The 14,155-nt window shown below is 36.2% G+C and overlaps 1 protein-coding gene across 1 annotated transcript in view; it reads left to right on the forward strand.

Annotated features, from left to right (window-relative positions):
- The window catches only part of TFEC (transcription factor EC), a 92,987-nt gene that overhangs the window by 67,334 nt on the left and 11,498 nt on the right, over positions 1 to 14,155 (forward strand). The window contains exons 4-5 of the mRNA XM_075713166.1: positions 10,829 to 10,943; positions 11,810 to 11,866. Coding sequence (XP_075569281.1) covers positions 10,829 to 10,943; positions 11,810 to 11,866 — 172 coding nt within the window. The remainder of the gene's footprint in view (positions 1 to 10,828; positions 10,944 to 11,809; positions 11,867 to 14,155) is intronic.

The raw sequence follows: 14,155 nt of genomic DNA on the forward strand, positions 1-14,155 counted from the left end.
GACATAAATGGAAGTATTATTTTTAAATATACAGTGGTTTGTATGTAAGTACCTCTTACAAACATGGTCTTCATCTCAGAGCTTAACACATGTTGAACAGAGGTAAGAGAAAAGGATAGATAAAAAAGTTTCTGGTTCTCCTAATATGCACTCCTCACTAATTCTAAGCTCCTGTGCAGCAGGATCTGCAAGCAAATTCCTGCTGTTTGGGGCCACCAGGCAGATTCTGTCTTATTCCAAAGCCCTGAGGCGCAGCCTCTGCTGTATGTCTCGTGTTGTTTGTATGCAGCAATGCAAGACCTGAAGTCCTTAGTGGATGGTAGATAACAGAGAAGGCTACATTAAGCTCCTTGGGGTCTGTAACATAGGTTATGATGGGTTCTGGAGCTAAACTTTATGAATTTCTGTCAATGGCATTTACATAGTTTGAATAAAAGACTTGTGAGCTCAGAGACAACAGTGGCCACTTACTTTGTTCTCCAGGCACAGTCAAGCTTGTGGAAAACAGACATTTCTTGAAGGCCATTTGCGACATAAATCCCTGAAAGACAATTACTTTTCTTAGCACCTCCTTCTCTGTCAGCCAAGGCTTTCTATGACCTTTACTATATGTGCACTGTAGTTTATGAAGTAGTTAACTATGCATTTATATTTACACTATAAACAAACACTTGTGAATGTATCTGAAATCAGCCGCTACAGTAAGGAATTCCAACCAAAACAAAACTCTGCATGGTACATGTTAATCCATCTGAACACACTAGATCACAAAAATCAGTAAATACCTTACTGTAATATATTCAGATACTTAGGTGATATGTGAAATGGCAGAGAATATAATATAAAACATATAACACATATATATATAAAAGATGTAATATAAATACTAGTAATAGAGATGTTAGCTTCTGTATTTAAGAGAAAAGGCCCCATATTCTAATCCTGCAAAAAAAATCTGGTTTTCACTTGTACCTCAGCCTCAATTTTTCACTTTTCTTGTGGTTTTTTTGTTGATGTTTGTTTATTGTTTTTAGAGGAAGAATTTGAATTATTTGGTATATACTTTTACATATGGTAGCCAGAAAAATAGAAGTAGCTGGATGGAACCAGGAACTAGCGCATTAGCTGGTGTTACTAGTGAAATAATCTTAGTAAAAGAGCTAGCAGAGCTGTCATTTAATTGTCATCTTTGGGTTTCAGACCCTGGCGGTTAGTGGGGCAGTACTCCTGTGAAGTTTAATTTCCAGCTGCAAGTTGGATGATGACAGTATCACAACATCACTTCACTTTTGTTACATGTCTGTTTTGTTAGTTTTGTAACCAGAAAAGCCAAGAACAGCCAAAAACATATAATTAAGAGATGGTAACTGAAAGAACTCTCCTGCAAAAGGCTGATTCTCCAGAAAATTTCTTTGCTTGGTCATATTTGATCAGACATATATCTAGACAATGGACTTCTATGTATATGATCAGGGCAGGAATGTACTGTAACTGAGAATATGAACAGAGTTCATTTTTCTCTGATGAATAATGAACCAGCTTGATGATCATTATTTGAAGATAAAAAATGAACCAGTTTTCATGCATAATATATAATATGTAATATAATATATCTGAACATTAAGTCCCTGGTTGAGGAGTGTGTAATTATGAACCATGTTAAAGATAAATATAGAAGGAGACACAATTTGTTCAAAGGAAAACAAGTCTGAAAAGGGAAGCATTTTCTTTTCTGCTGTTCTCTTTAGATAATAAAAAGAGGAATTGGAGCATTTGGATATTAGTTATTACTAAAGACCATCTATTTTCAAATATAAGTATTTTGTATTGCAATTACAAAAGGACTTAAAACATTTAGCTGTGAATGGGATCTTCTTGTTCTAGACTCTTAGAACAGTATACTGCAACTTTTTTGACAGTTGACAGTGTAAACACATCCTTACAAAGAAAAAGGATATCACAGCTTATGTTTTTCAACTTTCTTCAAGCAACACAGCAATTGTAAAAGAAAGCCAGAGGTTGAACCCCAGTCTTCAGAGTACAGGACTTGTATTGACCCACAAGATTATTCATCCTGTCTGTAATACCTTTGAGTTAGATGAAGAGTCACAATTTACTAAAACACACATTGAAGATACAAGAATTACCCCAGTTTTCTCCTTGTCAAAAATTGGAAACACCTGGTATACCAGATATTAGTATTTAGAAAAAGTATTTGCAATGAGTGGGTTATTATACACTTATTGATAAAGTCACTATTTGGCCAAATTCAATGCACATTTTGAAATTCATCTGTGAACTTCAAAGATTGAAAAATAGTTTTGTTTATCTGTCGTGAATAAACAGGAAAGGAATGAAAAGGAATTAAGTATGTGTGTTTTATGTTTTGTACCCCAGTAACACATATGTTGAACAAACTTTTCCTTGATGTGTAAAATGAACTGTTCCACATTTGGATTTCTACATTTGGGATGCATATATGTGATAATAGTATAAAAACTTTGTAAAATCCCTGCTTTGATTTTTTAATGAAAATGAATAATCAAGAACCACATTGAAATGGATGGATGCTAGCATACTTTTGTGGCTAAGAAGGAGAAGTAACCTCATTTTACAAAACTGTTCTTTGAAGTGATGTTATCAATTAGGTTCATGAGAACATGATTTAAGTGGGCTATATTTGGCGGGGGGGGGGGAGAGAGAATAAAGTATTGTACTAATATTTCATATGTGAACACTTCATTCTAGATGCAGTCTGAGCAAGTACTAATTTTTACCAAGCACCAAAAGAATTTTTCTCTTACAGATATAGTACTCAACCTTTCAATTTAGGCAGCTACATAGTTTCTTCTTGCGACAAGTATGTTCCTGTTGCTTCCCCGTTATTTGAGTTTACCAAGTCTGTAGGTCCAGTACAGGCAATCTGACCATGGGTAATAGGGCCAATGATCCTCAGAAGCACATCAGCTTCTCTGGATGTATGCCATACTTCTGTTACTGCAGAAAATATAGGCATGTAGACACACTTGGTGAGTTGCACGTCTGCAGTTATTAACCCTGGAAAAGAGAGTAGCAAAGGAAGTTTCTGTCAGCAGGACTATTCCTGCAGCTTGCTTCCCACTTGCCCTCTTTTTCATGGGCTCTTCTGACCTGGGCAGAATGAAGACCTCTGGTACAGGCAGTCTGGTCCTGAACTCTGTATTTTCTGGGGGCATCTTGACTCTTCTGATCATACACTTGGGCTTGTGAATGTGACTGTGAGGAAATAAGACCCTGGGAGAAATGGTAGCAGGAAATAAGCCGCCACTAACAGGACAGTCCATCCTGCTGCCTGTTTCCAGGTCCCTTAAGGGAAAGCAGACTAGCTGATGAATTGTTTTGACCTGTCAGGACAGTCCAGATGCCTTTGGTGAAAAGCTCTTGCTATCTTAGGCTTTAGGCATTTTAGGTAACTAGAACATGTAAGATGTCTGCTCTTTAAAAATGTACATATCCTCCAACACTTCCATGATTAGTGACATCCTTTTGGATGTATGGAGTAGCTGATTGCTACTGGAATTAGTCTTTCTAGACAGTCCTGCAAATCCAGGGTTTGTTGATTGTAGCCTTCTTTTACAAATCCATATTAGTAAAACGCAATACAGATCGTATAGAAAGTAACTGAACAGGATTCTTTTCAGGTTAAGAGGCAAGATAAAGAGACGATAAAAATTTTGTTAAAAAAGAAGATATTAATGAAGTGCTCTAAAAACCAATCCTGAGCCTCAGTTTATTTAATATTTTCATTAGTGACCTTGGTACAAAAAATACATTTATGCTGATGAAATTTACTCAGGTAGCAAAAGTAGAAAGTATTGCCAATACAAAGGAGGTTGAGGGTATCATAGAGGAAGAATTATATGACTGTGATGACAGAATAGTATAAATGGAAGGAATGTAATGGTACTGAGTGCAAGGTCATTCATTTAAATACTAATAACAGGAATGTCTGCAGTAAGCTGAGAGCTCATTAACTGGAGATGACAGAGAAAGATCTGGTTACATTAGTTGCTCAGAGGATGACTATAAGCCATCAAAATGATGGGACTGTAAAAAGGAGATAAATACGATCTTAGGATCCATCACAAGAGAGATTTCCAAAAGACACAAGAAAATCACTCGGTACAAAACTTGTAGAATGCTGTAGACAAATAAAGGTGTCCACACTTCAGAAAAACTATTTCAAAGCAGGAAAGGTAGAGAGAGACCTGTTAGGACATATCATAGAATGGAAAGTCTGGCTAAAGAAGCATGCATGCCCTGTTCAACTTAGCAAACCAAAGGCTTAAGGGAGCTATGGTCACTCTCAATAATCACATGGGGCTGTTAAACAATGAACTATATAAGTTAAAGGAACCTGAAACCAAAATAAAATTTGTCTAAGAATGGAAATAAAAAGAAAGCGTTTTAACAATAATTTGCGATCATTCAACTTTTGGAACATACTCTAAATAAAAACATTGGAGATGTAAAACCTAACTGATTTTAGACAGAGCATTATTGGTTTATGAAATGGATTATGTGATGTTAAATGAACCCAATATCCAGGAAATGCTTTCTAGTCCAGACGGCATTACCACCTGCAGCAGAATTTTTAAACTAAGAAAAATCTAGCTGACTTCAGAAGAGGGTTGGGCTGTTATTTTCTATCTGTGCAACATTGACTGTGATAGAGCCATCGTCCTTACAGACTTGAATGTTTCTGTAGTACAAACACATAATGCAAAGATTAGCCAAAATAGGAAAATACTTAAATAGTATGTGATGTAAATGAACAGTATCATGACATAGAGCTGTCTAGGGACTACAGGTGAACAGGTACAGACAACCCTTATCCATGTATTTTTTTATCATATTAAGAATCTTTCTCCTTTGTTCCTGGAAGATATGGAAAATCTATTTGGTTTAAGTCTTCCTTGAAATTACATGGCATTTACTAATAGCTGCCATGCTATGGGGTTTGGAATACCACATTATTTCCCTTAATGAGGCGATGTTTTTCCTGGCTTAGTAATGTTTTCCTTTAAAAAAAAGCATGACTTGATATTAGAGACTGCAAATTGTGATCACAGCTGTCCATTGCTAGACATCCATGTGGGTAACGAACCCTTAATATATGCCACACAATCCTGCCTGTATAGCAGTTCAGACCCAAGTATTGAATATAACAAGCTCCTCTGGATGAGGCCTTTACAGTACTTGTCTTGGACGCTGCCAGCAAGCACAAGGTCACAGGCTCTTGCGAGGTGCTGCTGAGCTCAAGCCAGGCACTCGCTCAGGTACTTCAGCTGAAGTTTGCTTTTATAATTGGTCTGAGCTTCAAAGTTGAGCATCTTTCAGGACTGAGCTCTGTGAATGGAAATTCTCATGTTCCAGTCTTTGCACACAGGCATTGAAGATCCCATGACACTTTACACAAAAGGAAGAACGTTAACCCCAGTGTCCTTGCCAAATGCTAACTTTGTTAATTACAGTCTGCTTTCTTTAATTCTCCTTGCAGTTTTAATTAGATATGGTATTATTCTCTTCCTGTACCACATTGTCACTGGTTATTCCCACTTAACCATTTGCTGTGTTAAAGGTTGTTAATCTTTTGTCCAAAGCTAGCTGCATTTTAGAAGCAGGAAAAATGGCTAATTATATACTGCTATTTTTACTATGTGTGGGCTCACCCCTTACGAGACACTTGCATCTAAATTGTCAGACACACATACATAAATGTGTGTATCTTGAATGGAAAGGTTGGAAATTATGTGACTTACCAGGACTTCTCAGAACAGCACAGGTGTGAACCAATATAGCTCGTGACACCTGCAGGATAAATAGATTATTTCCTGTGATTTATGAATTTTCATACCCAAATGTTTGTGTTTCTACATCTCTAAACCGAAAGTGAGAACATGCTTTTGCTGCAGTGTAATCAGCTGGAGCCTTAAAGTGCTTTGGGATTCATCAGGTTTGACACTACTATATAATTGTAAGCTCATCATTGTACACATATCATATAACTATGCCATTGCAAATGATTTATACTTTTAGTAAGATTGCATTGGATTTTCTAAGACTATGTCAATGTATATATTAATTTTGTAAAGTAGAACTGGAAACAATTTGAAGCCTCAGTACTGCAAAAAATTTGCCTCACTTACCTGTCATTGTCAGAAATAAATTACATTATGGTATATGGAGTTTTAGTGCATATCCAAACAACTAGATGTATTTTGACACACAATTTCTATAATATATTGTGATATATTTTAATTTTGTAATTTAAAAATAAGTTAATTCCCAGATGTCTACATTTCTAAAAGAGCTTCCTGCTTTGACAGATGAAAAAAGTATCTTTCCTCATGTTGTATCAGAATTGGCCTATTTTAAGATTGTACTCAGTGTTCAGTAACATTAGCAAGGAAATTCCTTGGGATTTTCCATGCTTGATATCAGTGCAGGGCAAATTCAGGTACAGAGTGTCAACAAAATATTTTTATATATTTTTGACTTTGTATTTTTAGAACTCCTACATAATCAAAAATGTCAAGATTTGTCAAGAAAGACCCATTCTGGTTTGCTTTGTTTTTCTTATGTGATTTTTAAAAATAAGAATTTATTTGGAAATTTTCACATTAGGAGCACAGTGAGGTTTCAGGAGGGAAGGTACATGTGGAAAGCCTGCAACAGTCACCCCAGGCTCCCTTTGGAGTCAATAAGAAGAAACAGAGGTGATTCAGTTCACTCTAAGTGTCCAAGACAGGTCAGCTTAATCACCTCCTATTTCTTTTCCTGATCCTGAATCCTGACACTGAGAATTATTCCTCACACAATAATTCATAGCAGATTTTTCCATGTGTTACCATTTCTGTAGGAACACAGTGACTGTCAAAGATAGTCTAATTTACTCGTGCTTTACACCCACTTCGCCCTACTGTAGGTGTGAAAATGCTGTGCTGGTTAACTGACAATAAAGACAGTGTCAAAGGGAGATCACCAGTGGCTCTATCCACAGAGAAGCCACTTACCCATTGTAGTGGCCACTACAATGTACTTGAGATTTCCACTAAATGCACAGGAAGAAAAAGGCGGTTGATGGTGTGATTGATACCACTGCTTTTATATTGAGCAGAATCACCCAGACAAATGGTGAAGGGAGACAGCAAACCTAAGTCTGGAAGGGATGTAGGTATGAAGAAAATAACCTTTATTTGTGTGTCTTTTTTACAGCCAGATAGGTAAGCTGTTTATTCTGTTATCCAAACTTTCAGTGCACTGACTGAGACAATGACAGGCTTAAGGAGGGTCAAATCTGCCATTCTCAATTCCCCAAGAGTACCCTACCCATGGATTACTAAAAATGGTCATATTTGTCACTGTGAATATTTCAATCGGAAAGACAGATTCTGCATCCCAGAAATTAGAGCTTTCAGATAGGTAAATGAGTGAGAATTTTGTAGACTCTCTGTGACAGTGCTGTTGAACAGGGTTATTCTCTGGTGTCCAAGTTCTGGAGAAGAATTTAGGACACAAGATTAGATCAAAGTTTTTTTTTAATGGTGTGGCAGAATGCTGGTTTTGACACTCTTAGTGACTAACACATGTGAATCATTCTAATTAGTAAGGTGATAAGATTGTAGCCATCAGTGGATGAATGATTTGGGTTTGGGTTTCATTTTCATCATCTCCACGTGGAGTTATGACTCTGCTTTCCTAATGACTGATAAAAATTGCCAAATGATGAGGGGAAAAATGCTGGAGACCATCTGTGTGAAACAAAAATGATATGGGACACTTGGGAAAATATTTCCTGCCTTTCACAGCTCAGTGGAAGTGTTAGTGCAGTCAGACATAGACCATGGACAGACACTCGCTTGCAATCCTGGCTGTGTAGGATGACACTGCGCCAGTGGCTTCTGCTGATGGAAGGAGGCATATGAACTCTTGTCACTCCAGACAATGGCAGCTGAGTTAGATGGAAGTACCTTCATAAACTGTGTAATCAAATTCAGCTGCAATGCCTACCTTTGGTTTTGAGTTTACTCACCCTCTTTTGAACCCTCATACACTTCTGAACTTTCAGGTGTGCTGCTATTATTTTTTCATTACCAGCTAAATTGGCCATTTATGACCTTTTCTCTTGGATTTGGGCCTTGTCATTTGAATTCACACCTTTGTGAATAGAATCATAGAATCACAGAATTGTTTAGGTTGGAAAAGACCTTTAAGATCATCCAGTCCAACCATTAACCTAACATTACCAAGTCCAGACTAAACCAATTAAGGTAGGCTAGACTAGACCATGTCCCAAAGTGCCACGTCTACCTGTTTTTTGAATAGAAATGTATATAGAAATGTAACTATACTTCAAGGATAAAGATGAATTACTGCTTGAAGATTAGAAGTAATCATTGATGTAGCTCGTGTTTGTGACAAAGTGTGGTTTTAAATTCTGATTTTTTCATGAATGGTATTGATAATCTTATAAATTATAAAGATTACCACCAGTTTCATGGAAGTGATTGAACTCACGTACCCATCTGTGTGAAATATGTAAAATATGATAGGTTTGCCTTTCTCATTTGTCAGATTATTTGTCAGATTATATTATTTTCAGTGGTTACTATTTCCTAGCATTTCACAGAAGCAGTAGCCTAAACCACATAACAGCCTGTTCCAAAGTCTGCTGGAACAAATGTAGGAGTCGCATTGACTCTCAATATTTCATATCAGCACTAAATATGAAAATTCTGTTTTCATATAATTTCAATAAGCCAAATTCATTTGCATTAATGTAGGAAGTCATATATGTCTAGAGCTATTATGAGTTCACTCTTGTAATATAGTTATGCTATCCCTGGAACAACGAAAATGCAAAGTTAAAGTTGCAGTGAATTCTGCAATACTTGTCAGTTTACCTCTCAGGAATGAAACAAAGGTGCTTAATGTGCAAATGTGCTTAGCATTCAAATCCTGCATATTACACGTAGCTTGTTCTTGAGTAATGCTGAACTGAATTCCAAACATTCTTTAAAAAAGTATTTTCATTGAGAGATCAAATATGCAAGCAGATTTTCAAAACTGACTTGGTGTCGTGATCTCTGATGGTGTTTAAGAATTGTCGGTTCTCCTAAGTAGTGAACCTCTACAAATTACTTTAAAAATGAGCATGTTACTTATGTGTATTCAAAAAGAATCCCGATTGCTTCATTTTATTGTAGGTTATACAACTAGGAGAATTTAGCATAAACTAAGTTCTCAGATAATTAAGTTATAAGCTAATTAAGTAAAATTATTATTTGAAAATAAAACTTATTTACAATTTCAGATTTAATATAAAAATATAGCAAGTGCTGCCATGGAACAATTTCATACTGAGCAAGTCATTGGGAAAGCGTCTCCACTCAGAATAACTTGTGGTGAAGCTCCCAGTCTCTACAAGAAGAGAAATGATCAGAGTCTAAAAAGAGCTGGTTCCCAGCAGACCTATGGTTGGTGCCTTGGTGACCTGCCTGAAAAATTCCAGGATGTTTCAGGATCCATGAGTGCAGATCTGTAAAAACGTGTTTTCTTGTCTATGAAAAGCAATTTTCTTAAATAACTCCTAATTTCCTTTCATGAGTTTCTGTCTCAAGTTAGTAGTTTTACTTACAATTTTCCTCACTTTTTTCACCCACTTTTTTCTCATTTTGTTTCTTGGCCAGGTGGACCCAAACTCAATGTCTGAGTCCTGTATGTTGGCCCTGAAAGAAAAAAAAATTGTCTGCACAAACTTTGTATGCATGATTAAAAAAAAAACCAAACCAAAAAACCCCAAAAAACAAAGAGTTGCTCTTATTGCCTTAGAAGGCAATATGAATGCAAATATTTTTTGTGACCCTGGACTTGGACTCTTTTTATATGGCTGTTTTCACATGAACATACAGTAATATATAAGATAATGATCAATGCTGAAAGGTTGTTTATATGGTCATAGAAACTGAGCAAAGCCTCAACTGTTCTTTACTAATCTACATATTTCACAGTTATTTCAGATACGTAAAATTATTCAAGTAAAAATATATTTGGGTAATTATCTGGAATCCATAGAAACATACTTTAGCCTTACTTCTCTTTAAGTGCATTCTATAGGTTTATTTAAATAATGCTATATTACATTTTGGAAGGTACTAAGTATAATGGTATACATGATCATATATGTTATGCATGTTAAAACCATTAGGTTATCTGGTCTATCCTGACAACAGCACAGTTTCTTTCCTTAAAGCACATTCTTTGATGTTCTGTCCACTCTAATTTTAACTATTGCATCTAACTGGGTCACTGAATCTTTATAGCGCTAAACCAGGCACAGTATGAAGTACAAATTCAGAGTTAGTGATGTGGTTAAAAAATCACTGGGGAGTAGGTCAAAAGCAGCAAGGTTATTTTTACTTTTAGCCTAATTTGTGTTTGAAGTGCAGTTGCGGCAATCCTGTTATTGGAAAATACTGTATAGAAGTAATTAAAAACCAGGCACTGGGGGCCATACCCTGCCATCACTCTGCATCTGAAACCCACACAAATGGCACTTAGAAAGCTGCTTGTGGAAGAGTGGCAGACTGTGACCCTTCACTTCCAATTTTACTTAATACTACCTAACAGCAAACTTTAGGCACACATACACAGCTCCTTCTAAAGAACACCAGACTCATTTTCAAAGAAGTTTGCTGTTTGAATTATGTTTTTTTAATCTTTTAAGTCTTTAACTTATTTTAATATTTTTTATTATTATTTTTCTTTCCTCTCCTTACCCCTCAAGCTATCTAGCAGCATTTTGGATATATATAACAGTGACCAGGGAATGGCACCAGCTAATATGGGTCTCACAAATGCTTCTTGCCCAGCTAATCTGCCAGTAAAAAGGGAACTCACAGGTAAAAGAACTCTGAGATTTTAGTATTTTATAATTTCAGAAGTGATGGTGTTTCTCTTAAAATTTGAATAAATCTTACCCATGAAATAGATGTCCATAATTAAATTCCTGAGAGTTTTGCAGTTTGTAGTTCCATTTAAGGAAAAGAACAAAGACCAAGGAGAAATGTTTTCTTTCTGTTCTCTTCAGCAATTCAGAAACTATGTTTGTCCCCTGATTTTTATGAACATCATGCTTCCAATAAACCTAATTATTTTAGGAAACATAGTGGATTCTTCCACATGTTGGCTCCTGATCAACGGTATAAATAAATTATCATCCATTAAATTTGTTCCAGGGTAGAACAAATGGTTCCTTTAAAACCTTACAATAAGGCTATTCAAGGTAAATCTATATTAGCAGATTAACAACTTTAAAAGTTACATTCAATTAATCCAAAGAATGCTAACAACCATGTACAGTTTATTAGTGTCACTCAGAGGAAACAGTGAGTTTGTTCAATATCTTACCAATCTGATTAACTCTTGCATTATGGGATATACAAATCCATATTCACATTAGTGTATTGTAAGTTTTATCCTGATGTAAAATACAGCAAATTGGAGAAAAATACCCCTCCGTAGCATTTCTATGTTCTTAAAGAAAGGAAGTGCAATAAAAAAACCTTAAGCAACCTGCCAGGCTTGCTCAAAAATTTAGTACTGGTAAAATATAGATTTGCTTATGATCTTGCTTAATAATAAAGAGAGTAACGAAGTAAAAAGACTAGAAGGCTGCTCTTTGTGACAAGAGGCCATTTTGAAAAGGTGAAAGAAGTACTGGAATTGCAACTTAAGGACTGTTTTAATAAATGTTACTTTCTGTCAGAAGCAGATACACGAGCAATGGCAAAGGAGAGGCAAAAAAAGGATAACCACAATCTCAGTAAGTATATGTTCATCTTACATCTCATTAAATGGAATGTATGGGGAATGCAGAAATAATATACGTTAGCTACCACGTCTCTGCTCTTCTAGATCAGCATCCTACCAGGGTAATCAAACTGAACTCAGTCTGCAAACACAGCCAACCACACAGCTTTCTTCCCTGAAATTAATTTCTGTCTTTGACTTTTGTCTTTCAAAATACTTAGCATATTGTAATTAATTTCTTTCCATATCATCTCCTGCTACTATATTTTTATTCTACAGTTGTAGATGTATCCTGCACACTTTACTTGTGTTGTCTCTAAGAATTACAGTGCAAAACAGACAAGAAAGGAGGCAGGTGATGAAAAAAACAACAGTGAAAATCCAGTCTTCACACTTTACTTATTGAAGCAACCAAGTGAGAGGCTATATTGTCTTTATGGGTGATGGGAAGGAAAAAAAATTACAGAAGATATCAAACAACTTCTAAATGCTAGTTAAGCACTTAAAGTTGTGGAAATTGTATGTCACAAAAGGAGATCAGGGCAGGACTGGGTGAGACTCATGGCGCTCTGACTCTGCTCTGATACACAAGCTCCCTAACCTCTGTTAGGCTGGGATACACTTCTGTTTCCTTTATGAGGAACAGTGCAGCCATGTACAGTCTTTAGGCATTTAAGTTCTAGACTAATAGTCTTCTGTAGTTTTGGCTTAGAACATAGTGAAATTCACAATTCGGTGTCTAAATATTAAACTTATTAAAACAAACATTTCGGTTTGTCGAGAATAGAAAAAAAATATCATTTTTAATGCTGAAAGAAGATTGCCTATAAAATCAGGCAATTTTTCCCTCTAAAGAGTAATTTGAAACAAAAAAACCTGAAGGATTATTTTTGGAAAGTGTTGAATAAAGTAATTATATTTTCCAGTTTTCCTTTCCACATTTTCCAGCAGAAATAGTCTAGGATTTGGACTCAATGACCCTTATAAGTCCCTTCCAACTTAAGATATTCTATGATTCTATCAATTTAAACCTAAACTAGTAATTACTTAATAGCCACTATTTATATCTTTGTTCACATATTTATATCTTTGTTCTCTGGCTATTCCGTTAATCTTAGAGGGATTTATGGCTTTAATTGCACGAAATTATGTACTTGGAAGTATACATCCACTGGTACAATGCGCTAGCAACCACTGTGGACAACTTTCTGCTACTTAGACTTTCCAGAAGGCTTCCTTACTTCTGTCTGTATGTTTCTGTGGATTACAGATAGACCATGTAGATTTTTAAGCCTATTGCTAGCCCATCTCTGAAGTGCCAGTGCAGCTGATGGTTGTCTTGTTTAGGCAGGAATGGGGAGGTTTTGCCGGACTAGGAAAGGTGGCGGTTGGGATTTGTCTGGAACTGTGAGAAGGGAAAAGACAGGCACATGCATACATAGGGATGCCAGGACTTACAATTACCTCTATTATTTATTTTGGCTCTGAGATCACCCTTTCTGAACACAGAAGACATGTCTGAGAACTGTTCCTCACCACTGGCAACTGAGCTGAAGGCTGTGTGCCAGAATGCTAAACACGCAGACGTGCAACATCTCTCCTGGTTTGGCTCCAGGTGTATACCTCTGAGCTCAAAGTCTCTCTGGAGACAGCTCTACTATCTGACGGCTCAGATGTTTTAATGTATTACATATAAAGGCTTTATTAGCGTGATTTACGCTGAGTACCAGGTTTTTTAGAGATGGTCTGAAAAGCAGTTTTTGAAACCTGATTTTTATAAACATTCATGTTTCAGGTTGAATTAAGGTCCATATTTTACAGAAGTGTTCTTCTACCTCCTCACACCAAGGAGGAACTAGAAAAGCACTGCTTTTGAAAGATTAGATCCTCAATGAAACCATGAAAATGGATTCAGATCTGAGAAGTGGAACCTCGTCTTCTTGTAATAGCAAGAGTTCAAACCATTACTAAATGTATTTTGGGTTTGGGTTTTTTTTTTTTTTTTGGCTGTTGTTGCTGGAGGTTTTTTCCTCCCCAAACAAAGAATTAAGGTTGCAATGTTTGTTTGCTATATGGTCATCCCATCCATGTAGTTTAAAAATTAATTTTCTGTTTTGGCTTTGGTATAATTTAGGACTTGAAACTGTGTTCTCCTACAAGACCCAGCACATTCATGTCAATGGGATGCAAGGGGTCACTTAACAGTACTCTCAGGAGGATTATAACTCTGTCCCCTGAATGTGTGAATCATGACCACAAAACCTGATATGCTTTAATCTGTTGAGTGAAATTCCTGTTTGTA

Source organism: Pelecanus crispus, chromosome 1 (genome assembly GCF_030463565.1).
Source record: "Pelecanus crispus isolate bPelCri1 chromosome 1, bPelCri1.pri, whole genome shotgun sequence".
In the NCBI taxonomy this organism is placed as follows: Eukaryota; Metazoa; Chordata; class Aves; order Pelecaniformes; family Pelecanidae; genus Pelecanus; species Pelecanus crispus.